General features: G+C 43.2%; 1 protein-coding gene and 1 non-coding gene across 2 annotated transcripts in view; one reads left to right on the top strand and one right to left on the bottom strand.

Moving 5' to 3' along the window:
* Positions 1 to 3,755: 3,755 nt before the first annotated feature.
* Positions 3,756 to 25,124, bottom strand: part of PATL1 (PAT1 homolog 1, processing body mRNA decay factor) — a 31,659-nt gene continuing 10,290 nt past the window's right edge. The window contains exons 4-19 of the mRNA XM_032414230.1: positions 24,903 to 24,983; positions 24,099 to 24,293; positions 23,059 to 23,160; positions 22,507 to 22,596; positions 22,073 to 22,293; positions 20,722 to 20,811; positions 17,306 to 17,483; positions 16,701 to 16,824; positions 16,157 to 16,254; positions 15,327 to 15,386; positions 14,150 to 14,298; positions 12,270 to 12,429; positions 8,187 to 8,342; positions 6,006 to 6,097; positions 5,757 to 5,906; positions 3,756 to 5,453 (exon numbers count right to left, since the gene is read on the bottom strand). Coding sequence (XP_032270121.1) covers positions 5,432 to 5,453; positions 5,757 to 5,906; positions 6,006 to 6,097; positions 8,187 to 8,342; positions 12,270 to 12,429; positions 14,150 to 14,298; positions 15,327 to 15,386; positions 16,157 to 16,254; positions 16,701 to 16,824; positions 17,306 to 17,483; positions 20,722 to 20,811; positions 22,073 to 22,293; positions 22,507 to 22,596; positions 23,059 to 23,160; positions 24,099 to 24,293; positions 24,903 to 24,983 — 1,968 coding nt within the window. The 3' untranslated portion in view covers positions 3,756 to 5,431. The remainder of the gene's footprint in view (positions 5,454 to 5,756; positions 5,907 to 6,005; positions 6,098 to 8,186; positions 8,343 to 12,269; positions 12,430 to 14,149; positions 14,299 to 15,326; positions 15,387 to 16,156; positions 16,255 to 16,700; positions 16,825 to 17,305; positions 17,484 to 20,721; positions 20,812 to 22,072; positions 22,294 to 22,506; positions 22,597 to 23,058; positions 23,161 to 24,098; positions 24,294 to 24,902; positions 24,984 to 25,124) is intronic.
* Positions 19,860 to 19,932, top strand: LOC116638984. Its single transcript, XR_004300751.1, has one exon. It is a non-coding gene; the product is annotated as a small nucleolar RNA SNORD49 (small nucleolar RNA).

Here is a 25,124-nt window from a genome sequence, read left to right on the forward strand (position 1 = left end):
TACCAAGAACGAAGGCGTTAAAATCCCATCAGAAGACTTTGCAGATGTGTCCTTAAATGCCTGGAGCTTTTCAGCTGCTCCTGTATAAAGCATGGAGCAGGCACAGGAGCCTTCTAGAGGCCAGGACACTAGGCATGCAGCCTAAAACGTAAGGTTATTTTATTTTTTATTTATTTATTTATTTATTTATTTGACACTAGGCATGCAGCCTAAAACATAAGGATTATTATTTATTTTATTTTATTTGAGAGAGCGAGCAAACGAGCGCACAAGCCAAGGGGAAAGGCAGAGGGAGAAGCAGACTCCCCGCCAAGCAGGGAGCCCGACGGGGGACTCGATCCCGGGGTCGATCCCAGAACCCTGGGATCATGACCTGAGCTGAAGGCCGATGCTTAACCGACTGAGCCACCCAGGCGCCCTAAAATGTAAGGTTTAAATCCCAGTATCAGCCCTCACCAGCTGGACTGTCTTCTGAGCTACACAGTTCTGGCAGTGTACCCTTAGAGTGGCCCATCCTACTCCAAAAGGTTATAGAGAGGACTGACGAGAAGTATAGAGAGGACTGATGAGAAGATGAGGGTGAGTGTTCTTTGCACACTACAAAAGAGCTGTAAGGTGATCTTGTGGGTTTACCTTTGTGCACTGTTGGATGAACACTGACGAAAAGTATCTGAAGATCGAATCCTATTAATAGGGGAGCAGTTAAATAAATTATGTACAATAGCACGCAGTGGAACACTACACAGTTGTTAAAAAGATAGGGAGGCTCGGGGCACCCGGCTGGCTCAGTCGATGGAGCATGCATGGGACTCTTGATCTCGGGATTGTGAGTTTGAGCCCCATGTTGGGTGTAAAGATTACTTAAAAACGTAAAATCTTAAAGAAAACAAAACAGGGGAGCTCTTACATAGTAAAATAGAAAGATGTCCATGATGTATTATGGGAAAAAAAGGTAAGAACATCTATAGTTCTAACTACGTATGTGTATGCATAGAGAAATCATTTGGAAGACGATATACTAAATTGTTAGCAGTATGTTTTCGGGGTGGGGGGTGAAATCTGGCACTTTCCCTGTGTGAGTTATATGCGGATTTCTCTCCGTTTCTTTAGACTGACTTAACATCTAAGTAATTTAAGACAGTGTATTCACAACCAGCCAAGTACACACATCACTGATTCCCTAGCTCCCTTCTAGAAGTTTCCCAGCCCTCAGGTCTGAGTGAGGGTAATACTGCCTCAGAGAACAAACTTGGCTAAGGTGGGAGCTTGCGGGAGTCACAGTCACAGAATAATAAAGACAAGCTCCTCCGAAGAGCCTTAGCCTTACGTGCAACATTTGCAAAACAAAAAGCAAAGCGCCGAGGCTGTTAAGGCTGTTATGTTAGGAGACCCGCAAATGATTCACAGCTGGGCTTCTGCAGGAAGAAGGAAAAAAGGTCAAAACAATGCTATTAGGTGATTTTAAGATGCTGATTCCTCAGATCAAAGACTTGCTTCCTAAACACCCTGACAGTGGTCAAAGGTCAAAGGTCAAAGGTCACAACATTAATATACGTAAAACATGGCCGGGCAGAGGAAAAGCAGAAGTCGCCTTCAACTCCCCGCTTTCACTTCTCACACAGTGGGCTTCCCTGCCCTCCAAAAGCAGATGGTAGGTGGCATCCAGTTCTCTGTATCAAATTCAGAAAGTCATGTCTCGGCTTTCCGAATGACGGACAAGGCAACTTCGGTGCAAGCCAGCTGGCTGACACCTGAGCTTTCTGGAGATGGAGCGGGGATCCTTCCTGATTCAAGTCAGTTTGGGAAAAAATGCAACTTAGAGGAAAGAGGAAGCTTGCTGGGAGCGACAGCTTGGACTTAGCGAAGTGGTTCTTCGACACCCCCCCCCCGCCCTGGTCGGTGGGCCATCTCCGTCACGGAGTTACGGGACACTGGACCACGGTTCTCGGGGTAACTGCCTTGCTCTCACATGACTTTCTCAGACCCCCTCGCACGTTCACCTGCTGCAAAGTCAAATGCTTCGGCTCTGAGGTCAAGCACAACTAGATCAGACGCGTTTGCCCTGCTGGAACTTACTTTCTCACTAGAAATAGAAGGCTCCTCCTATTTTTAGTTCTTGGAGAGGAACTGCCCTTTTGGTTATAATAGCAATACATGGTCACTGAAGACACTGGAAAATACAGAAAAGGCAACAATCACCCCCACACACCATCCCCTGTCACCTTCTCCTTAAAGGCCACCACTGCTACTTTGTCACCTTTTTCCCATTTTTTTCCCCTCCATGATTAAGTCACATACATACATATACAGAACCTATCCTACACTTAACATTGTATTCTTAGTATTTTCCCACATTAACTGAACCCTTCAAAAGCAGTTTTTCCTTTAAAATATTTCTCCCAAAGAATGCATTTTCTCTATGGAAAATTTGGAAAACACTGAAAAGCAAAAATTAGTTTCCCATATTCCTACCATCTGGAGACAGACATCAGTAACCATCAGGAACATACCCTCCCTCCCGATGTATTTTTTTCATTATATAAGTATCATGCCTGTGGAATCTTTCCTTAGATTTCTAAAACCCAATTATTAGTCAGAGGCTGTGAATACTTCTAAGGGTCTTCACATCGCCAAAGCACTTCCAGAACTGTAATTTCTCCTACCAATATGAATGGCAGTCTCAAATTCTCACTAGCATTATTTTTAAAGATTTTGTTAATTTGATAGGTTGAAAAAGTATCTTGTTATTTCTCTAATATGGGTGAGGGTGAAATTCTTAATATTACTCACTTGCATTTTCCTTTCTAAAAATTATTATTTACAAGTCTGTTGCTACCTACTTCTGTTACCTACTACTTAATAGGGTCTTCTTTTTCTTAGAGGATTATATTTGCTGAATTTTTTTTTAAGATTTATTTATGAGAGAAAAAGAGAAAGAGCGAGCGAGCAGGGGGAGGGGCAGTGGGAGAGGGAGAGAGAGAGAATCTGAAGCAGGCTCCGCCGTGGGGCTCAGTCTCACAACCGGGACATCACGACCTGAGCTGAAACTAAAAGTTGGATGTCCAACCAACTGCGCCACCCAGGTGCCCCTGGAAAGGAGCTTTTAGTACTAGTTTCCATCTGAACCCACTGAGGAATGGGACGATTCTGTTTTTGTTTTTTGGCCAGAAATTGCTTGCTCCTGAAAGTCTCATGAGAAGACCCGGCGAGGAAGAGTCAAGCGTACACATTACAATGACAGAGTGCGGGGAGAGAGCTCAGTCTCTTATCTGGAGCACGTTAGAGTAAAAATAACACCCACGTCTGAAATAACACAAAGTTACTATGAAGAATTATCAAAGCTTCCCCATCTCCAGTGAGGGGAAGAAGTGTGCGATGTGAGGCAGAGCTGGCCATGTCAGCAGCTTAGGCCAAACCGGGCTCTATGAAGTCTCTTAAAACCCCACGTGCCTGGAGGTGGACCGGATGCAGATGAACCGCACCGTGTGTCCACCACAATTTACAATCTTGTTTTGTAGTTGAAGGGAGGGTGGGGGAGGACTGAAAGCACCTAGGTTTTTCAAGGAAAGTTACCGTGTGAACATAAGGTCTTCAATCTGTCTCCCTTATTACAACAGTACAGAAGTTAAAATCCTCACCGAGCCCCAACACCAAGACGTTTGCCAGTCCATCGAAACAGGCTAGAAACACATTTGCAATCATGTTCAGACAAGAAGTAACAAGAAGTAGAAATGCAGGCATGCAATTTTTCAAGTATACAATTTGTTTTTATTTACAATACCCTATAAAAATGTAAATTTAGAAACTTTAATTTTTATTAATTAGAACCAAACAAAAAAGATAAAGCACAGAAAGGAAGAAATAATAGTCAAGTATTCACTTGATCAGTTGTGAGGGGAAGGGAGGAAAGGCGCAGGGTGGAAAGAGTCAGTAGGTAAGGGTGGAGGGAAGCTAGGTCATGTCACCGGGAGCAGCTTGCGGGGCCGGGGCTCCGGAATGGGGAGAAACAGAGATGGAGAGCAAGGACAGCTGGTTACAACGGAGGACTTTACTGTTGTACAAGACATGTATGTGCAAAATGTTGATTCTCTTTAAATATCATAACCTGTCCCCTCACTAACATTCGAAAAGGTGAGAATAGCAAAAAGTGAATCAGGACAGTCATGTGAAGTGGACTCTGATTTAATTTTCCGGAGGGCTGTGATCTCTAGAGATCAAACCCCTCATCTTGCTTGGCTGCTGCCCGGGAGGGGGACGGGAGGGGGACGGGTGGAAAGGGCCATGGTGGGCTGTCCCTGCCGGGACCGAGACCCAGGCCCCTGGCTGCCTGGGAGAGGGTCCTGGAGACGAAGGGGAAGGACAGCACTTCTGCCCGTGGTGTGGAGGAGCCTGCAGAGCAAAGCAAGCCGAACTGAGCTTCCGTGGTTACCTCTGGAGGTTGCGACCCATGACACCAAATAAAAACGGGGAAGAGGGAAGTAAAAGCATGGCTTTATTGAAGTTGTCTCAGGAAGACAGAGCGAGTGTGCAAACGCTACGCTGTGGAAGCAGGCTCTAAGTCCGGTTCATCTGGGGTCAACCTTGCACGCCCTGGAGGGGACAGGCTCAAGTACACTGTAGCTGTAGCAGGACAAGGGCTTAACCGTGTGCCGTTTCACTGAGGTGGACAGATACAAAGGAAATACGGCGGGGAGGAGAAACAGGACTTCTCAGCCTAGAGCTGGGTGTCAGCCAATTAAGAGTCCTGATTTTAACGTGCTGCATACCCTGTATTTATATTAAAACAAGTAGAACCCACCAAATTAATTACAAGATGGACTAGAAACAGATTAAAAATACATCAGCTGGTTTGTTTTTAGAGGGGGGACGTGTCAACTACATATTTCTCAATCTAAAACTCGTTCTTTAAGGATCCTCTGGAGATCACATGAACGTATGTAGAGGGGAGTGTGTGCATATATATATATATGTATATATATGTATTGGTTTCTACTTAATTGGTTCTCCTATAGTCGTGTTAATATGGGGCAATGAAAGAAGACTTTAATAGGATGAGGGAAGGAATCCTTTGGCAGGCTACAATCTACTCTGACTGGAGTAGTGGGGGTGGGTAAGGGGAGAGATTATATTTGTGTCTCTAGGGCAAAGAAAATGCAAAACTGAGAAGAATTGAGGAAAAGCAGGACATGCAGAACTGTAACACAGAAGGTAAGAAGGAGCCAGCGGAAATATCGCCCAGCCAAATTTCACAGAGCAGTGGGGAAATACGGGGCATGAGAGCCAAGCCCTGTGACAGGAACCGGTCCCACGAGACGCTCTGGGGAACAAGCTACCTTCCCTCCCTCATCAGAACACCCCGCTGTGACGGCGGCAGTGCGGGCGGCAGCCTAAAGGAGGCACAGGACACGCACGGGACACGCCTGGAGGTCTTTTATCCGGTCCCCTGAACTAGCCTGTGGGCAGAGAGAGAGAGAGAAAGGAAACTTGTGTGAGTTAAAACAGAAGGCACTCTTTCGCATTAAAGTTACACCCTTGTTAGAATTCTCTCGACAAAACACCGGAAATATCTCTACCCTTCCTTCCTGAACTCAGGGTGCTTCTGTGGCCCGCTCAGCACCTTCTATCTAGTAGATACGTACTTGAGACAGGTCCTTAATGTCTTCCACTAAATTCAGTTTCATGCCCCTGATCTCCTCACCGTAACGTCTAAAGTGCCAACTTTAGTAAGATGTGGAACTCTCCTGTTTCAGACTTACTGCAGCTTTGTCTCCAGCAAGTTCAGTTTCTGTCGGTCAACATAGCGAGAAAAGAGGGACACCAGGTTTGTGGGTATAGAGATTGGCTTGGCCAGGGCTGCTTGGGGAATCCGCAGAAGTTCTCGGGTTGCCATGAACATCACCTCCGTCCTGAAAGAAAAACCGTTAACAACACGTAAGAACAATATGAGAAAAAGAATAAACAATGATCTAAAAGAACGTGAAAGAAGAAACACAGCCCGGACTGACCACTGGTTGTTCTGTGTTGATTCTGCAGCAGGGTCTGAACTCTGTAGGTCTTCCCCACGGCTCAGGACGACGAGGAGCAGTGACAGGCCGAACTACAAGAGGAGACAGAGGGACTCCAACTCACCTCTGCGCCTGCTGCTCCGGCACCGCTGAGGGGACCCCAGCACTGGATCACAAGGAGCCCGCCGCTTTGCTCTGCCGTCGGCAAACACCGGGCGACCGTGAGCTGGGGGCTGGGCCTTTCTCCCGGCTTTGCTCAGGCAGGCGGCAACAGCATCACCAACGAAAAGGGGAAACCCAGGGCCAAGCGTCCTCTCTGCTCCCCCACCCCAAAGTGAGAAGAAAAGATAATTTCTTCCCTGTCACAGATAAGGTGGGGTTTAGTTTTACTTGTATTTACTAAAACAGAAATGGATTAAAAAAAAGAAAGTCAAAGACAAACTTTGATCAGAAAATTAAAGTTCACAGAAAAAGTAAGAAAAAACATTAAATAGATTGATATTTTGAATTAAGAACAAAGATGTGAAGACCGGTGGGAAAACGTACAAAGAAAGGTCACTGAAATGATCAGCATATGAAGAGACTTCCTTGAATCTCCTGAAAAAGTTTTCTTAACAAAGGACACACCCCTAGTGGACATATAAAGGTTGAGATAAGATGTTCAAAGCAGAGAAGGGATACACAGATTTTTATAGCCTTACTAAGACTATTAAAATTTAAGCAACCTGCTTTAGAAATTAAAGATTTGTTTTATTCAGTGGGCAGTACCAGCAGGAAACATGTGGTCTAAAGGGGCACAGAACAGAATACAAATAGGGACAAGCAGCACGATGAAATGTATGAATCATAGCGACAGTGGATATGAAGAGAATCCATGTTTCTGAGTTCAACTCACAGAGAACCCTCGTGTCACTATCAGAAAAAACAACACTGGGCTACACATACAATCTCTCATCTGACCTCGTAGTTTTCTATTTATCAACACTAAACTCAGAGCCCAAGTAACACAGAAGGCCCACAGCCTGTCACTCCAGAACCCCAGCTCTGTCACCTCTCAACCGCCCTTGAGTCCTGCTTTGGCAGGTTTTCAGGTGCCAGGGGGGAAGGGGCCTTGACTTTTTCACTGTGCTCGCACATGTGCCCACTGAGGAAGGGCATTACACTGAACTGTCACAGCGGTGGGCTCATCTGAATAACAGGACAGCTCTGAAATCGCCCGTCACCTCCCCTTACAGGTCAGGCAACTGGCTCAGCAAAGTGAAATAATGTGTTCACCATCACAAACCTAGAGACTGGCAGGCAAGGAATGGAAAGCTGCTCTGAAAGCTCATGTTCTCTCTTCTATGTTACGTGTCCCCTGCGAGTCTCTGGATCGTCAACCTGATGTAGATGAAACATGGAATGGGATGTTCTCCTATTTACGGTCTTACGAGCAAGAGTGCGGACTACCTGTTTTCTTCCTCACGTCAGAACTTGGATTTTATCTCAGACTACAATGGTGTGAACTCAAAGATGTTTTCCAGCCTTCTCAGCAGTGATGTGTGGCATGTGAGGAAAACCTGGCCACTGAGATTAAGTAGAAGTTGTTGGTTACAACTCTTGGAAAAGGTCCCAACAAGGCAGACAGCAAATCCGCACCTTTTGGCCCCTCTGAAAGCACCTCTCTTCCCGATGGAGTGGAGCCTGAGAGGCCATGAGTGCGGCAGCCACCGCTAAGGCTGCAGAGAAGGCAGGCCGAAGGAGCCTACAGCCCTGACGACCATGTGGACAGGATGCCAGAACTATTCCACTGACAGACAGAAAATCCTATTTTGTTGAAACCACTTATTTCTAGCCTCTGACACTAGGAGCTTAACATAACTCCTGGCTGAAAGATGCCTTTTTAAAAAAATATTTTTTTATTTTAGAGACAGAGAGGCCTCACATGGGCGCACACGCACATGGGGAGGGAGCGGCCGAGGGAGAGAGAAACTTAAGTAGACCGCGCACTGAGCGCAGAGCCTGATGTGGGGCTCGATCTCATGACCCTGAGGTCATGACCTGAGCAGAAATCAAGAGTTAGACGCTTCACCCACTGAGCCCCCCGGGCGCCCCTGAAAGTTGCCACATCAGCCAATGTTTGTATCTGTAACTCAAATCTAGACAGCTGGCCAAGTTCAGGGACTAAGAGGGAGCGAGCACCTTGTTCTGGAGCACAGCAGCGAGGTGAGGGTTGGAGGGCGCTGGTGCAGCTGTGCTCTGAGGTAGGTTCATGAGCTGTTGCAGAAGGCTGGTGACAGTCACTGATGGAAGGTGATAGAGGAGCAGAGAGAAGGGACTCAGTAAGCATGGCAGCACCTACAAAAAATAAAGAAAAGCATTACATCCTGGCAACTGTGACTTCAGTCAGCCTGCGTCAGTGGGCATGGACAGGAGGATGCTCGGCTGCGCACTCAAATGGCCTCGGGCAAGATTTAACACGAAGGGCTGACAAGTCCAGCAGGTACTACTAGAGTCTCAACAATGGGTTGGTTCTGAGGTGTCTACTGAGAACTTTTAAAGCTCAATTTGCACAGGAAACATGACTTGTGTGAACCAAGGGTGTAAAATCACTTCTCAGATAGACAGCAAGATCCACAATAAAATACCATTTCTGAGTCCATCCCACAAATATTTCAACGCCTACAGTGTGTCAGGCACGGTGGGCTACAGTGAAATGGTAAACAGGTCAGACCTGCAGGAATCTAAAGTTGAGTGGGGAGTCATGAGTAAACTGGCAATTTCGATATACCATGAGAAGGACTCTGAGACAGGTAAATCCTGAGTGCTGTGGAACTACCCAGAAGTATTTTTAGACCTAACTGGATCTTTTTTTTTTTAAAGATTTTATTTATTTGACAGAGACACAGCAAGAGAGGGAACACAAGGCAGGGGGAGTGGGAGAGGGAGAAGCAGGCTTCTCGCGGAGCAGGGAGCCTGATGCGGGGCTCGATCCCAGAACCCTGGGACCGTGACCTGAGCCAAAGGCAGACGCTTAATTAATGACTGAGCCACCCAGGCGCCCCTAGACTTAACTGGATCTTGTCTGATCTTTATACAAGCTCAATGAGGAAGCTGAGAAAGATAGACTTTACAGATTATTAGACAAGCTAAGCGAGCAGAAGCTCAGTATTCAGAGTTCCACAGCTAGTAGTGAGAACCAGAATCCAAGGCTGTTGAATTCTGGCCTGCAAGTCATTCAGTCCTTTTAGCCATGAGGCCCAGACTGGAAAGTTAAAATACAGTGCTACTAATATAACTAGGTTCTAGCACAGGAAAGGAAATCAAGGGTGCTTCCAGCACTCAGTGCTCATGGTATAAAAAATGATAGCTGATTTTACTTCAGATAGCATTCAAAGATGGAAAGTAGACTTTTAGGGATCTACTACTCTAAATAAACAAAGCTTTAACAACAAAAGCGTTTTAATCATACAGAAAAGTACAAAGAGTATAATGAAGTCTGTGTACCCATCACCCAGCCTCAATAATTAAATCAACATTCTACCAATCTTATTAAAATTAAATCTATGTCCCTCCTATATATCCTATCCTTTCATCCATAAATACTTCAGCTTGTATCTCTAACAAAATCTCTCACAGTATTCTTGCACCTAACAAAATTAACAGCCATTCCTCAATCTCACCTAATATCTACTCCAAATTCAAATTTCTCTAGTTGTCTCAAAAACATCTTTTAGCAATTGACTTATTCTAATCATGATTCCAATGGGACCCACACATTGCATCTGGCTGGTAAGGCTTTTAAAATCTGTGAATTAGTCCTTTGCCCACTGCCCATCTTCTTTTCTCATGCTATTTAGTTGTTGACGATGTCCCACGGTTTGGATTTGGCTAACTGCACCTTTGTGCTGTCACTTAACAGGTTCTACTATCCTCTGTCTTTCCAATAAAAACTGATGGTTAGAATTAGAGGTCTGGTAAGATTTAAGTTCATCGGGGGAAGGCAAGGGTAAAAAAACTTCATGAATAGAGCTGTGTGCTTTTTCCTGCATCATGTCAAGAAGCACACGGTGTCTGGTTGTCTGCCTCTTAGACAGTGATCACTTGTTTGCTGCCCCAACCACCATAAATTTCCCCATCCACCTTTTACCCAATGCTTTTTGCACCAGTAAGGACTGCTGTCCAGACTGACTGATTGCTTTTCCATTAGGGACTGTAAATTGGAGATTTTCTAATTTTATCATTTCTTTTGCATTTATTAGCTGAAAAAAAAAATTTTTTTTAAAGATTTTATTTATTTGACAGAGAGACACAGCGAGAGAGGGAACACAAGCAGGGGGAGTGGGAGAAGGAGAAGCAGGTCTCCCGCCGAGCAGGGAGCCCGATGTGGGGCTTGATCCCAGGACCCTGGGATCAGGACCTGAGCTGAAGGCAGACACTTAACGACTGAGCCACCCAGGCGCCCCTTAGCTGAAATTCTTCTAGAAAGAACTTTCTATTATCAACTTTCTGGTTACCATGATATTTGGTTGTAATAAAAAGGCAGGATAAATGTTTTGAGTCTTTTCCTTATTTACCCATTTTCAGAATAATGAGTTGATGGCCTAGCAATCTCGGAAGGTGATTAATATATTTTTTGGTATCACTGTGAACTCATTAAATTAAAAATATTTGATATATTTCAATCCACTTCTGTAATTTTTCTTTCTGATGCAAATTATCCCATTTTTGGCCAACAGGAGCCCCTTCAGCTTTGTCTGTGCATCTTTCACGTGGGACACCCTAGTAATCTTTTAGCTTCCTTACTTTCTGGCACAAGATAGTCCACGATTACCTTGTATATTTTATGCCTCAGACCTGCAACTAGTTATTGCTTCAAGAAATGGTATTCAGAGATGTGGTCTATTACTCTTTAACACAAGGAGGTATAAACTCTGCCCCTATAATTACCAAATTTTCCTCACTAGCAGACACCTCCACTAAGGCAAGCATCTCTGAATTCCTAGTTCCTAGCTCTGCGCGATGTATTTCTAAGACCTAAAATAGTGCCTGGTACGTAGACGTGTAATAAATATTTACTGAATAAATAAATATTTACTGAATGAATGAAGCTCTCCCAAACTTGTTTCCACTGATGAGTTCCTCTAGGACTGTGAGTGTCCACCCCATGGCCTACAATAATCTATATGCTGTAAGGGAGTTACTGCTTTTTGTCTGGCTTCCATTTTCTAGGATAAACCTCAAATCCTTAAACTTTCCTCCAACCCATTTTTCCTTCTTAAAATCTTTAAAAAATGTATTTGTCTCATCCCACTTCACTTTTCCTGATGATGACGCCTCAACTTTGCATTAATTTCTTCTGCACGTGCTACAATTTTAAGGACTTTTTCAACTCATTATGATTTCAGAAGGAGTTAATTTTCAACTCTTTCATGCCATACCACTTAAAAAGGTATCCTGGCATCATGTTTTCTGTGGATCATCACCAGCTGGTTATTGATCAAGCATCATCTAATGTGAGAGGCTTACTCTCATAAGTTCTAACATTCTGAACCTCACACTTAGTAATAACTGCCCTACCCTTAACAATTTCTTGCTCTGAACTTCTAAAATGATTCTAAATAGAATCATTTAAAATAAATAAATAAAACAATTTTTCAAGTGTTAGGATAAGTAGAGAGCAGGTCTTACCAAAAGTTTACTTATAAACTTGAAAATCACGTTGCTAAGTCCAGCCTAGTTTACATCATGATAAACGTTATTTACGAGCACAGCGGGCACTGGCTTGATTCCTCTGTGACACCAATGAACGGAGTCTGCAGCTGAATGTTAAGCTCCTGACAACAGCCCAGTGCGTGATACTTTATATCCAGCAAAGTAACCAAGACCATATGTTTGTAAATTTTCGTGAGCATCAGATTCAGCTGGATTCTGTTAGAGATACAGAAGCCCTGGCCTTTCCTCTGTAAATTCTGATTCAACATGTTTGGAGTAGGGCTGAATTATCTGCTGCCCAAGAAATTCTGATACACAACACAGCTTCACGACTATGTCAAATACGATGCGATTATTGCATTCCTCAGTTTAGGAACTTGGTCTGTTGGACCAAAAATGGGATTAAAAGTATAGTCCTGGAGTAGACTTTTGCTTTAAATAATCAAATCCTACTACTGAAGGTTAGGCAAAACAACAGAAATAGGAAGAGGGGAAGATAAGAAATTTGGATTCTAGAAACCTTATCAACTATGAAGACCCAAAGGAAAGAAGTCCCACATGGGGGATCACCTCATCTTGTGCATCCTTCTTGATAAGAAAAGGGAGATTCCTGGCTGTTGTCATGAGAATGTCAGCTGCTTGCTCTGTGGAGAGGAAAGGAAGAATACGGGCAACCATTCTCTTCCCTTTTCGGATACACATGATCTGTACAAAGTGGTCATCACTTGGCCTGCAGGGGAAGGAAATGCTCACTTAGGTCAGCAAGAACAATTTGACACATCCTTTATCTCCTCTTACATGTTACTGAAAGAACTTGCTGTGCTCATTTTCACGCTACGATGACCTGTGCTACAAAATAGTGGGAATTACTTCTCCAACTCTCAACCAAATAATAACAAGTCATTTTTCAAGTTTCGCAAATGTAGAAAATCGTCCTTTCACAAACGTATGTTAAATAGACTTGTTCAAACTACAGGTGTTCATTTCCTTTAAGTTTTATGTAACTAGACAAATAACATGGTTGATACAGCAAAATCCGAAAACATACATAAGCAAAAAGGATATAAAAACAATCATTTCAGAATTAACTTTATATTGTTATTTTTTTAAAATTTATTTGACAAGAGAGCGAGCAAGAGAGCACAGCAGGGGGAGCGGCAGAGGGAGAGGGACAAGCAGGCTCCCCACTGAGCAGGGAGCCTGATGAGGGACTCGATCCCAGGACCCTGGGATCCTGACCTGAGCCGAAGGCAGATGCTTAACCTACTGAGCCACCCAGGCGCCCCTACTGCTACCATTTTTAAGAACCTTTGGGCTGTGTATTTTTTCATTAAAGAAAATTAAAAAAAAAAAGTCCAGAGAACCCATACGGCTTTGTTACTTGGCTTTCTTCACCCAACAACTTCTTGTGACAATTTTCCACCTCAATAGATACACTTTAACTACGTCGATTTGATGGCCCCATAACATTCCCAACTATGGACAAGCCCACATTTATTCAACCAGTTGCCTGTCAACCTGACTCCAGAAAAGGTGTGTTAAAAAGAAGGGGTTTATTTTTATGTTCTGGTTCGTGAGTGTCCTGACTTAGAAGAATCCCCAATTCTCTTGAAAGGGCAAAGGAAAGGGAGTTTTCAGGACAGAGTCCTCTTGCATTCATCAAATAAACACTTGAGGTTTATTTTACTTTATTTTTTTAAAGATTTTTTAATTTATTTTATTTGACAGAAAGAGAGAGTGAGTGAGAGAAGGAACACAAGAAGAGGGAGTGGGAGAGGGAGAAGCAGGCTTCCTGCTGAGCAGCGAGCCCAATGCGGGGCTCGATCCCAGGACCCTGGGATCATGACCTGAGCCGAAGGCAGACGCTTAATGACTGAGCCACCCAGGCGCCCCAACACTTGGGGTTTATAGAACATTTACTGTCAGCAAGATCCTGGGTGGGAGAGATGACAGATATAGATAAAAAGATACATTAAGGAGCTTAGTCCTCACTGGAAGACTGATTGGCTGCCATAGCGTATGAGTATTCCATGGAAATCCCAAGAAAGTATAAATATCTATGCTTTCCATCTTAGTAGAAAACACTACATGAAGATTCCAAGGTTGAACACGCTAGAATAAAGCATAAAGCAAGTACAATCTATAAGCTCAAACAGAGAAACCAAATCATGTTCCCCACTGTGTCTCTAGTACCCAGCGTAGTTCCTAGCAGATAGTGAATAGGTAGGTGTCGAATAAATGAATCCAGAATAAAGAGATTTTTTTCCTGGCTGGGAAGGATTATGAAATGCTTTATATGATGCAGCATTTGAGTTAGGCCGGAAGGATAGACTCTGAGCTTCCTCAGATGGTAAGGAAGATATCCCAAAGACAGAAATGTGGAAAGCTCAGGTCAGCCGAGTAAGGAGTCCAGCTGGTCTCACGTGTCCCTCCAAGTGTACAATTCTTACCTCTCTTGTCCAGGCAATTTCCCCCTTAAGTTGTCATACATGCTACAAATTTTGTGCTTTCTTTCATCCGCCAGGGCAGGTCGCTCTTCTTCTAGACTTAGGAGATACCGCCTTTCATAATCCTCCACATCCAGGAGTAAACTATACGTCTAAGTGAGACACAAAGCAGGCCATAGCATGCTAGGTCAGGATCAGAGTATTTGATAAACAATTTCACAGTTTAAGACCACCAGGTAAAGACAAAAGAGCGAAAACGAATTGTAGTAAGACTGAGAGGAAAAAGGTGCTCTTCTGAATCCAGAAAAACATAGTGAAAGAACTTAAAGAATTCCTCCGTTTGTTGTCCCTCCTGACCACTAACCCAGGAGATGACAGTGAATGATTATACCCTTTGCAAACTTTCCAGCAGCAAGAATAGCATTGTTAACATAAAGGATCTGTATCACTGCTTCAAGTGATGCGTTCTACTTATAAACGCAGCAATAATTTTACTCCCGGGTGCCAGGCACTGTTCAAGGCACTCTGCATGTACTCATTCACCAGACACTCTCCACAACCCAGGCAGAAAGAGACTATATTATCATCTCCACTGTTGCAGATGAAGAAAATGAGGACAGCACAGAAAGGTTAAGTAGCCTGCCTCAAGTCACAGACTCAGAAATGGAGAAGACGTGATTTGCAGCCTGGTTCCACACTCCGTGCTCTTCCTTGCTATGCCTATGGCCTTGCTACATGGTATTTACACTTTACAAATGAATCGCCTACAGAGTACCAAATTTTACTTAGCACCCAGCACAGTGCCTAGCATCCAAGGGGCTATCCAGTAAATACCTGTGAACTGACTTAATTAACTCAATTAATTCACAGGTGGAACAATGTAATTTTTACTCTCATTTTCTTAGAAAGGTGACCTGCCTCCAAGCACTTAGCAGTTAACTGAACAAGCTTGGACAAAGACCCAGGACACTGTAACTGCAGTGTTCTTTCCACGGGGTCATAGGTGAGGCACAGCACATTCTTTTCCAGTGCGCTCTGATATACAACAGGCATGTAGAAGAATATATTCATTAATTAAAATCGCAGAACACTGACTGCTTACTTTTCCACTTCTTGCATACACATACATGTGACAGTTCCTTATTTGCAACTAACTACAGCAACAAATTCTAAAACTTACTTTTTCAATGATGACAAGGGTTTTTCGTCTCTTGTCCCGAACCTGCTTTTCTTTTGTCTCCTAAAAAAAAGAAAAGACTATTCAGTGTGAATTCTTTGCCTCTGTTAAAAATAATTTTCTAAGTGTGCATATGTAGTTCCATTTGTAACAATACTGTAAAAGAATCTTAACTCTTGGAAGTTAATAATCTTGGGCGCCTGGGTGGCTCAGCTGGTTAAGCGACTGCCTTCGGCTCAGGTCATGATCCTGGAGTCCCGATATCGAGTCCTGCATTGGGCTCCCTGCTCAGCAGGGAGTCTGCTTCTCCCTCTGACCCTCCCCCCTCTCATGCTCTCTCTCTCTTTCATTCTCTCTCAAATAAAGAAATAAAATCTTAAAAAAAAAAAAAAGAAAGTTAATAATCTAAAACAACGCTAACTGGACAAAGGTCATAGAACAGACTGAACTAACCCACACAGACTACTGAACTGAATTTACAGACAGGCAAAAGGTAGTTATAGAATGCAGTAAAGATGCAGATAATCACAGGAAAATCTTAAAACACATAGAAAAACGGTAATTTTTGAAACTGGAATAAACAACCAATGCTGTTTGCAGCCAGTTACCCAGTTTAAAGACTCCTGCCACCCCAAGTCTAGCCTGGCTGCCTTGGAGTGGAAGGTGTTAGCACCTCAGCCCACCTGCAGGAAACCAGAACACCAAGACACGCCGGGGGGAACTCCGAGTTCGACAACACACAACTCCGTTGTGTCTGATTCCCTCCCACAATGACCCCCAGGCAGCAGTGACGACCCAGAGTTTCTTAAACACACAATTCTGCTGACACTTACATCATCCTCACTCCGCGATGTCACCACGGCATCGATCATTTTTCGGGGGTTATTCACACTAGAGACAGTAAGCTTTCCCAAAGAGCCCTCGAACTGCACTGTAAGGACAAAACATTTCCAACAAATAACTCAGCAATGCAGGCAAGGCAGTTTCAAAGACCTTTATAGTCTCTATTCTTTCACAGCCTAACAGTTCAGTACAAAAATCTATGTATCTAATGTGATCTCTTACCCAAACCTATCTTTTCCCATTTTGTGGTTGCAATGATGATAAAAATCTGAAGTATTTCCCCTTTATTATAGGTATACTAGAAATTAGAACCCAGTTCAAAAAGTTAAGGAATCTCAAGCACTAAAGGATCTATAAGTCTATCTGCTAAACCACTCATTCCATGGAATAAAGGCAGGCCTCTGCATTTAAGGACAATAGTCCTTATAAATGAGCTTTGAACATCTCTATATCCAGTCATCTATACAGTTCTATTTATCATATTGGCAGCTCACTGAATTTCTTTTATTGTGGGCCCAGGGATAAGGACCTTACCTGGCTTATAGGCGTGCTCCAGTTTGGCCACCTGAGGGGTAATGAGCTTGGTGCGCTCCTTTTTCGGGCCTTCGCCTTGTACTTCTTCAGCAGCTGACAGTTTCTCCAGTTTTTCAAAGTAATTCTACCACGTGAAGATGATTTCAGTTGCAACACAAGCCCAGAGTATGGCTGCTCTTTATCATACATGATTAGACTGGTGGCAGCAACAACTTGGGACTCTATAAATGTATCGATCTTTAATTTTTGCTAGACTGCCAGATATTTACTTCTCAAAAAATCCCAGCCTATGGAAAAGTCCAACCTCAATGGAAATATCTTCAAAGTTAGACTGCCAATATTTTTAACTGAGAGAACCAGATTATTGATGCCAAAGAGATTTCAAAACATTGGCCCGGGAGCCTCTGTGTGTAAGGAATAAAAGGCATGTACAGAAACCTTCTAGTGAATAGTGAGAGGCTCTCCAGCTTCGGAAGAGGACAGAATTTGCTTAGTCAATTCTGACCCAATTGAATACCACCTCAAAAGAAGATTCTGTCAGTATTTAAGTCTACCGATATTTCCCTGAGTGGCTCACCAGAGTAAGGGACTGGATGACCACCTACCTGGTAATAGAAATCGTCCAGGTAGGGATCAGTGCTCTGCAGCTGCATCATCTGGATTTTAGAGACCCAATCCTTCTCTCGCTGCAGCATGAGGTTGGCATAGGGGTCCTTGCGGAGATGGTCCTGACTGCTCCGGTGACTCCCTCTGTCTCCGGCGCCATTGAGACTGCGATGCTGACTGAAAACACACATGGACACAGGGGCGCATTCGCTCCACGTCAGGGCACTCGTTAGGCCTTGTACCAATTCAGGAACAAGCTGGGCCAGTTAAAAAAAGATTCCACTTTGCTTTTGTTAACAAAGGAGGGAAAAGAATTGAATCTAATGGCAGCGTCGGAGAAGAGCTATGCATACACAAAGAAACAAGACTGAGATGTGAGTGCCTCATCACGTGCTGAGCACTGTCACCCACGCACTTCTGTTTAAGCCCCACAGTAACGCTAAGAGGTAGGTGGCTTTATGTTCTCCACTGAAGACAATAAACCGAGGCCAGAGGTGTGAACACAGGCCAGTATGACTCACCATCTATACACTTTAACTTGCTGAAAAATCACGAAATACTTCAAATATAGAGAAAAGCCCACATTAAACATTCATTTATCCACCACCCAGACTTAGTGGGAAAAAAATAAATTTATTTGCCCCAATTTGCCTCAGAGTTTTAAACAGTAGTATTAAAGCAACATACTGTTGCACCCTGTCTGGATCCTGGTTTCCTGCCTCCCTTCCTTCTCAGAGGAGTTTGTATGCACTCCCCCTGAAAATAAATTTTTTTTAAAGATTTTATTTATTTATTTGACAGCGAAAGACACAGCAAGAGAGGGAACACAAGCAGGGGGAGCGGGAGAGGGAGAAGCAGGCTTCCCGCGGAGCAGGGAGCCCGATGTGGGACTCGATCCCAGGACCCTGGGATCATGACCTGAGCCAAAGGCAGACGCTTAACGACTGAGCCACCCAGGCGCCCCTGAAATGTTTTTTTTTTAAAAAAAAGATTTTATTTGAGAGAGAGAGCACTCCTGCACACATGTGCGTGCGGGGGGAGGGGCAGAGGGAGAGAGAGAGAAACTCAAGCAGACTCCACGCTGAGCGTGGAGCCTGACGTGGGGCTCGATCTCACAACTGGGAGACCACAACCTGAGCCGAAACCAAGAGGTGGATGCTTACCCGACTGAGCCACTCAGGCGCCTCTCCCTGCAATGTTTTTAAGACTCATGACTCACGTATCCGTCTTTAAATATTATACAGTATTATTCTGTGTGCCTTTAACTTTTACATAAATGATACCAGAGATGTAAGTCTGCTCCTTGCTTCTTACTCAACATGATGCTTTTCATATTTATCTGTGTTGACAGCATACCCAAGTACATACCCAAAAGAACTGCTAGCATGTGGTGTATCCACGTTTTCAACCTTATTATTTACTGCCAAATTCTCCCACAAGAGGCTGAGGCTAACCAATATTCTTGCCAATGACGACAGTGTTGAGACATTTCAAATTTTACTTATGTGATGATGTAAAATTGTTATCTAATCCTAATCTGTATTTTCCTGACTATAAGCAAGCTTGAAATCTTTTTTTTTTATAGAATTTATTTATTTGACAGAGAGAGACACAGCGAGAGAGGGAACACAAGCAGGGGGAGTGGGAGAGGGAGAAGCAGGCTTCCCGCGGAGCAGAGAGCCCGACGTGGGGCTCGATCCCAGGACGCTGGGATCATGACCTGAGCCGAAGGCAGACGCCCAACGACTGAGCCACCCAGGCGCCCCTTTTGAGTTTTAGATATACAATATAATGCTTCAATCGTTTTAAATGTTACTGTACTCTTAATCCCATCACCTATTTCACCCATCACCCACTCTCCTCCCCTCTGGTCACCATCTGTTTGTTTTCTATAGTTAAAAGAGTTTTTGTCTCTTTTTCCTTTGTTCTTTTGTTTTGTTTCTTAAATTCCACATATGAGCAAACTCTTATCAGCTTTACTGAGGTATAACTGACATACAAAGAACTGTGCATATTTAATGTGTACAATTTTAAAAGTTCGGACATGCAAACACTCATTATACCATCACCACACATAAGATAATAGATATATTCAACACTTGAGTTTCTGTATCTCCCATTGTTTTTTTTTGGTGGCAATAACACTTTACATGAATGAGAACCACACTCTTTATAAATTCTCAAATACATAAAACCATATTGTTAACTTCAGGCACTAGAAGTTTCGTATTTTAACATGGTCAAATGTATTAATCTTTTCCTTTATGGTTTGCACTTTTTGTGTCTTATTTTAAGAGCCTATTTTTCCCCTCCAAAAAATATTCTAGAGCTTCTTTGAAAGTAAGAAGGAATTACACACATAAAACCATAAAATTGAAGGTTAAAGAAACCTCAAAGTTATGTTTAATTTTCTTATTTTCTGTATATGAGTGATTATAGAACGTCAACCCCAGGAAGGGAGGACTTTGACACATCTTGTTCTTCTTTCAGTCCCCAAAACCTACCACAGGGCCTGATACACAGCCAGGCTACACATATAAATACATAGTTATATTTGTTGATGATACTGGGATTAGGAAGTGCCATCAGAAGCGAAAAAAGATTAGATTACAGGCAAAAACAGAGTGGCTGTTGGCTTTATATTAAGACTGAAATACAAGGCTAGCCATTATATTTCAAAGTTACCTCTGAGCTGAGATCATAAACAAAGGTAGTTAAGAGTATGGTTAAGAACTTGGTAAGGAGTATAAAATGACTTAAAAAAAATCAGATCTAAATTATATTTCTGATGTATGATAAAGAGATTTATAGAATCTTAGAAATCAGTTGATAAAAATCTTGTCATTTAAACCTAGTGTATCAGGGCACCTGGGTGGCTCAGTTGGTTAAGTGTTTGACTCTTGATTTCAGCTCAAGTCATGATCTCAGGGTTGTGAGATCAAGCCCCGTGTCGGGCTCTGTCCTGTGGAGCCTGCTTCAGATTCTCTCCCCTCCCCCACATCCCACTCTCTCTCAAAAAATGAAAAAAAATTAAAAGCTAGTGTATCAAAAACATAAAATGACAGCATATATGATCTTCTTTACCAGTAACATAAACTTAATACTAATTATATTTACTTAAAAAGTAAACTAAATTAGTAGCACCTTGTTACACTGTCAAAATTAAAAGTTGAATTAAGAAACCACCAAGGAGCTGGATGAGTACTTACTCTTTTTTTTTAAAGATTTTATTTCTTTGACAGAGAGAGCGACAGCAAGTGAGGGAACACAAGCAAGTGGAGTGGGAGAGGGAGAAGCAGGCTTCCCGCCAAGCAGGGAGCCTGATGTGGAGCTTGATCCCAGGACCCTGGGATCATGACCTGAGCTGAAGGCAGACACTTAACGACTGAGCCACCCAGGTGCCCCGAGTACTTACTTTCTGTTCTGTTGCTGTCTCTGATGCAAGAGCCGACGGTGCTGTGGATGGAGGTGAGTTGTGTCTGGTCTAAACATTGGGGCCTGAGATCTGAGAAAAAAAGGGAAAGGTTTTTAATTCCGCTGTCCTGTGATCTGTAGTTTTAGAGAATGTTGTCAGTATAGGATAACTTCACACAAGTGCACTCAAGGGAATGTTCAAGTCTATTCTCAGGAGATCTTTCAGAAGGAAAAGACTGATACATTTTTACATGTCCTCTACAAAGACTAATTAATTCTCAACTCCTAAGAAGAGGATCATAAAATTTGAGTGAATTAGCAGTGAAGCAGTAGAACTATTCTTCCTAACTGTAAACAGAAGTCTCTTAAAAGATTTAATGTAGTTAAGTTTTAAGATTTAAGATTTAATGTAGTTTAGCTTCAACTATTTGGGAAATCATATTGAAAATGTATGTGTCATGGTCAATTTATGTCAACTTGGCCATAGGCTATGGTGCCCAGTTGTTTGGTCAAACACTAGTCTAGATGTTGCTGTGAAGGTATTTTGTAGATGTCATTAAGAATTAAGAAAAAAGAGGACCTTTGAAAATGTGGGTGGGCTTCACCCAACCAGTTGAAGGCACTGAGAGCAAAAACTGGTATTTCCCAGACAAGAAGGAATTCTGCCTCAAGCCTGAAACACAGACGTGCTGCCTGAGTTTCTAACCTGCCAGCCTGCCCTACAAATTTCAGACTCAAGACTGCAAATTCAACTCTTATCTGAATTTCCACTTTGCTGGCCTGCTTTATTCATTCCTTCAAATAAATCTTTTTGTTATATAAAGTTTTATGTATGTGCATACATACATACATATGTGTGTATATCCATATATTTCATTGGTTCTCTCTGAGGAATCCTGATACGATTATGACATGTAATAAAATACAATTTCACTAGAAGCAGGAACCTGAACCCATTATAAAACCAGATTAGAAGTGTGCAACTTAGCTAGCACCAAGATGAGCTGACTACTTAGCATCTACATCTCTGGTCCTTAGCATGTGGTAATTCTTGTTAAGTGATAAGCACTTTGTGCACCTGTGTGTTTGTAAAATGGATATAAAGTGAGACCTAAGAAATGTCAGAAGAAATAAAAGAGGTGATTAACTAACAATATGCAAATTACACAGGAAGCACGTGCCTTTAGTGAAATGTTAATTCGTAAGAATGCCTGGAGACTGTCAAACATTTTTGTGTTTGATGAGTAGATTATCGAGTAACATCTCAAAACACACCCCTTGCAGACATGGAGGCCTCACTGACAAAGAGCCTTGGGCGACTGATGGGTCAACAGTGGCATTAGTTTGCACACCTTAGGTTTTGCAGGTGCGGCCCTGGGCCAGGGGAGTGCTGGGGCGGAGGCGGCGGAGCGGCAGGGGGCGCAGCACTAAAGAAGGCACGGAAGCCGGGTGCTGGGGGAAGCACCTGCCCTACTCGCCCTTGCAGCAACTTGGGATTCATGGCAGCAAGCGGACTACCAACAAATCCAGGGACCCGTGCAAACTGGCTGGGAGACATCCGTCCAGGCGGTAGCTAGAAAGAGGAACAAGATCTCAGATTTAGTGAATCAGCAAGGCCTCTTGCTTTTATCCACAGAAAAGTGAATACTGTTTCCATCAATAATTTGAAAAAGTGAAGGAAAAAATGAGAGGCAGTAGAGCCTGATTAACAGCCAAGAGAGAGATCACCTATGAATGTTAGGAAAGCAAGAGAGCTCTTCATGGGTTTGGCTCATCACAGGCTTACCTGTGCTCCTCCAAGAAGCTGTGCTCTCTGGAGAGGGCTGAGAACAGGAGGAACATTAGGAGGGAAAGGGTGACCGAGTAGGGAAGAATTCTAAGAAAAAAAAAAAAAAGACAAAAAATTATACACAGTCTGTGAAATAGGTAAATCGATATAATAAAGGAATCTAGTAGGAATACAGCATAAACTTGGATATAAAAATGCTCAAACTGTATCATCAAGCTGTCTATGGAAGGAATATGAAAGAGAGCAATGCTAGAAATCAGGAAGTACTATGATCATGTCACCTGAAGAAGGAGGCGGTAGGATGAGGGAATGAAATAGCAGGAAACCAGATGACCATGCTGGGTGTGAATTTTTAAAGATAAAAAAAACCCAACTCAGGTATGAAACAACTGAACATGATGAACCATGCCTTCTGACCTGGGGACCGTAAGATCCAGAAATTCAAGTATGGAGACTATAAAAAGCACACCTAATATAGAGATGTCTATATACTGGTAGCGATCAGGAACCATATGCTGCACGTTTTCATCAGGTTGTGAAGGGACATACCGGGACACTGCAGAGCTGGTTTGGAGACACTCTCTCACCATAGGGAGCAGGATAACGCGGTGGCATCGGGGGTCGGACATGGACAGGCTTCGGACACAGGATCTATCAGGACAAATATATACACAACTACACTCAATGAAGTCAGTTTTTCCTCCACCTACACTCCCTCCCCTCAAGTACTGGTAGAGACACAGAACTCAATGCAAAGCCCTACTTCTAAGCAAATCGCTACGGCTATGGGTTCACATAAGAACCTTTGGTCACTTCCTCTCGTAAACACCAAGCACCGTGCCACTTGTAACTGAGGAAGATTTAGCTAATTCTCCAGTTATCCCCACCCTTCCATGCTATCTGAGGGAGGTACCAACAGATATTCTGACTTGCAAATTCTCTGCAAGAGGATATTATTTTGGTAGCAGTGAGGGAGAAGGAATGATAAGAAAGCTGGAGGATTAACTAAGTCCTATTCTGAAGCCCCTGTGATATGGCCGCCATGCTCAGCTCTTTTGTGATACATTGTGACTCCACCGTTTCATAGAATACTGAGCCTAACTAGGCCATACCAACACCACCCTCCCCCCATACCTTCCAAATTGGCCTTCCTTTTCAGCTGCTGGTTTCAGGTGGAGGAAAGTCTATGGAACAGGACTGCACAGGCTCTAGGGAAAGCAGGGATATCTTAAAGGTAAAAAGGGATGTGGACAATGCTGTGTGTCCCCACTCCCCCCGGCTGTCAGTTACCTCTCTGCCAATGTTGTGGGCAGCCAGCAAAACACTTGGAAAAGGATATATACACTACATGTGGCTAACTACCCTTTTTCTCCCCCAGTTAAAAGGCAGCAGCAACAGGAGCAGCACCAGCAAAGGGCATTAGGGAATGTGTCTCTTATTTGTACTACCTTCTCCTCTAATTGGCTATTTCTCTTTCTCATCTAATGCCTACCCAAAACTTCCACCCTCCTCCCAGCATTGCCAACTTCCCAAATAATTTTGCCCAGATTCCCAATATCCTGGGCTGAGTGCCTGTTAATGAGAGGTACCTGTTGGTTGAAGCTGGGTACAGCCATCTGCTTAGGTGGGGTGCCTATGGGGACAGCTCTAACAGGAGGACTCCCAATGATAGGTGAAGTTGACCGCCGTGGTAATGCGCGCTCAGAAAGGTCTCGATCATCTTCTGGACCCTGTGGGGGCCTCTGAGGCAGGGCATATTCTAATACAGACACCGTAGGCATTTCCTAATTGAGGAAATAGTTAAAAAAAAAAAAAGAGAGAGAGAGAGAGAGAAAATTAGCCCATAGCCACCTTAAAATGTTTTAGTAATCTGTACAGATGCCAAAATCATCTTGAGAAATTATTTTTAAATTTTATTTCACATCCAGTAACATTCCCTCTCTTTGGTGTACACTCCTCTGAATTTTGATAAATACATAGATTCATGGATCTACTGCCATGATCAAGAACAGAGCAGTTTGGTTACTCCCCAAACTCCTACTGTAGTGTCCCTTAGCAGTCAAGCCCTCCCACCACCTCCAACCATTGGTAGATACTGATCTGGTCTCCATTCCTGTGGTTTTGCCTAGAAACGACTTAAGAAATTTGAATTATAAGCTAATAAATCTGAATTCTAATGGCTCCCTTTCAGCCTTTCAAAATAAAGCACAGTCAAGTGAGCATTGCCTGGAGGCTGAGTAAGTGTACAATCAACCAGTACAGCTATGAGCACTGGGTTAAGTAATCAACATAACGGCAAATGATATACATCTATACATTGTTTCAGTAAGGAAAGGATCAAGACAGGAGTTTTCGGATACTAGGAATTCGTATAAAGAGAAAATGTTTAATACCTGAGCAATCAGTGGCCCTCGGATTCGTCTCAGAACTTCAGATCCATCCCAGATGCTGGAATTGAGACTTCCTGGTTGGGGCTAACAAAAAAGGAAAACACACAAAGTATGGAATAGTGAGAGCTTTCTGGACAATTTACCTGCTTTCGGTGAACAAGGCTCCGAAAGAGTCTCAACTGCTTGAGAAGACGAAATTATAGTGTTCCAGAATATACATTATTC

Source organism: Phoca vitulina, unplaced genomic scaffold, assembly GCF_004348235.1.
Source record: "Phoca vitulina isolate PV1807 unplaced genomic scaffold, GSC_HSeal_1.0 scaffold16, whole genome shotgun sequence".
NCBI lineage: Eukaryota > Metazoa > Chordata > Mammalia > Carnivora > Phocidae > Phoca > Phoca vitulina.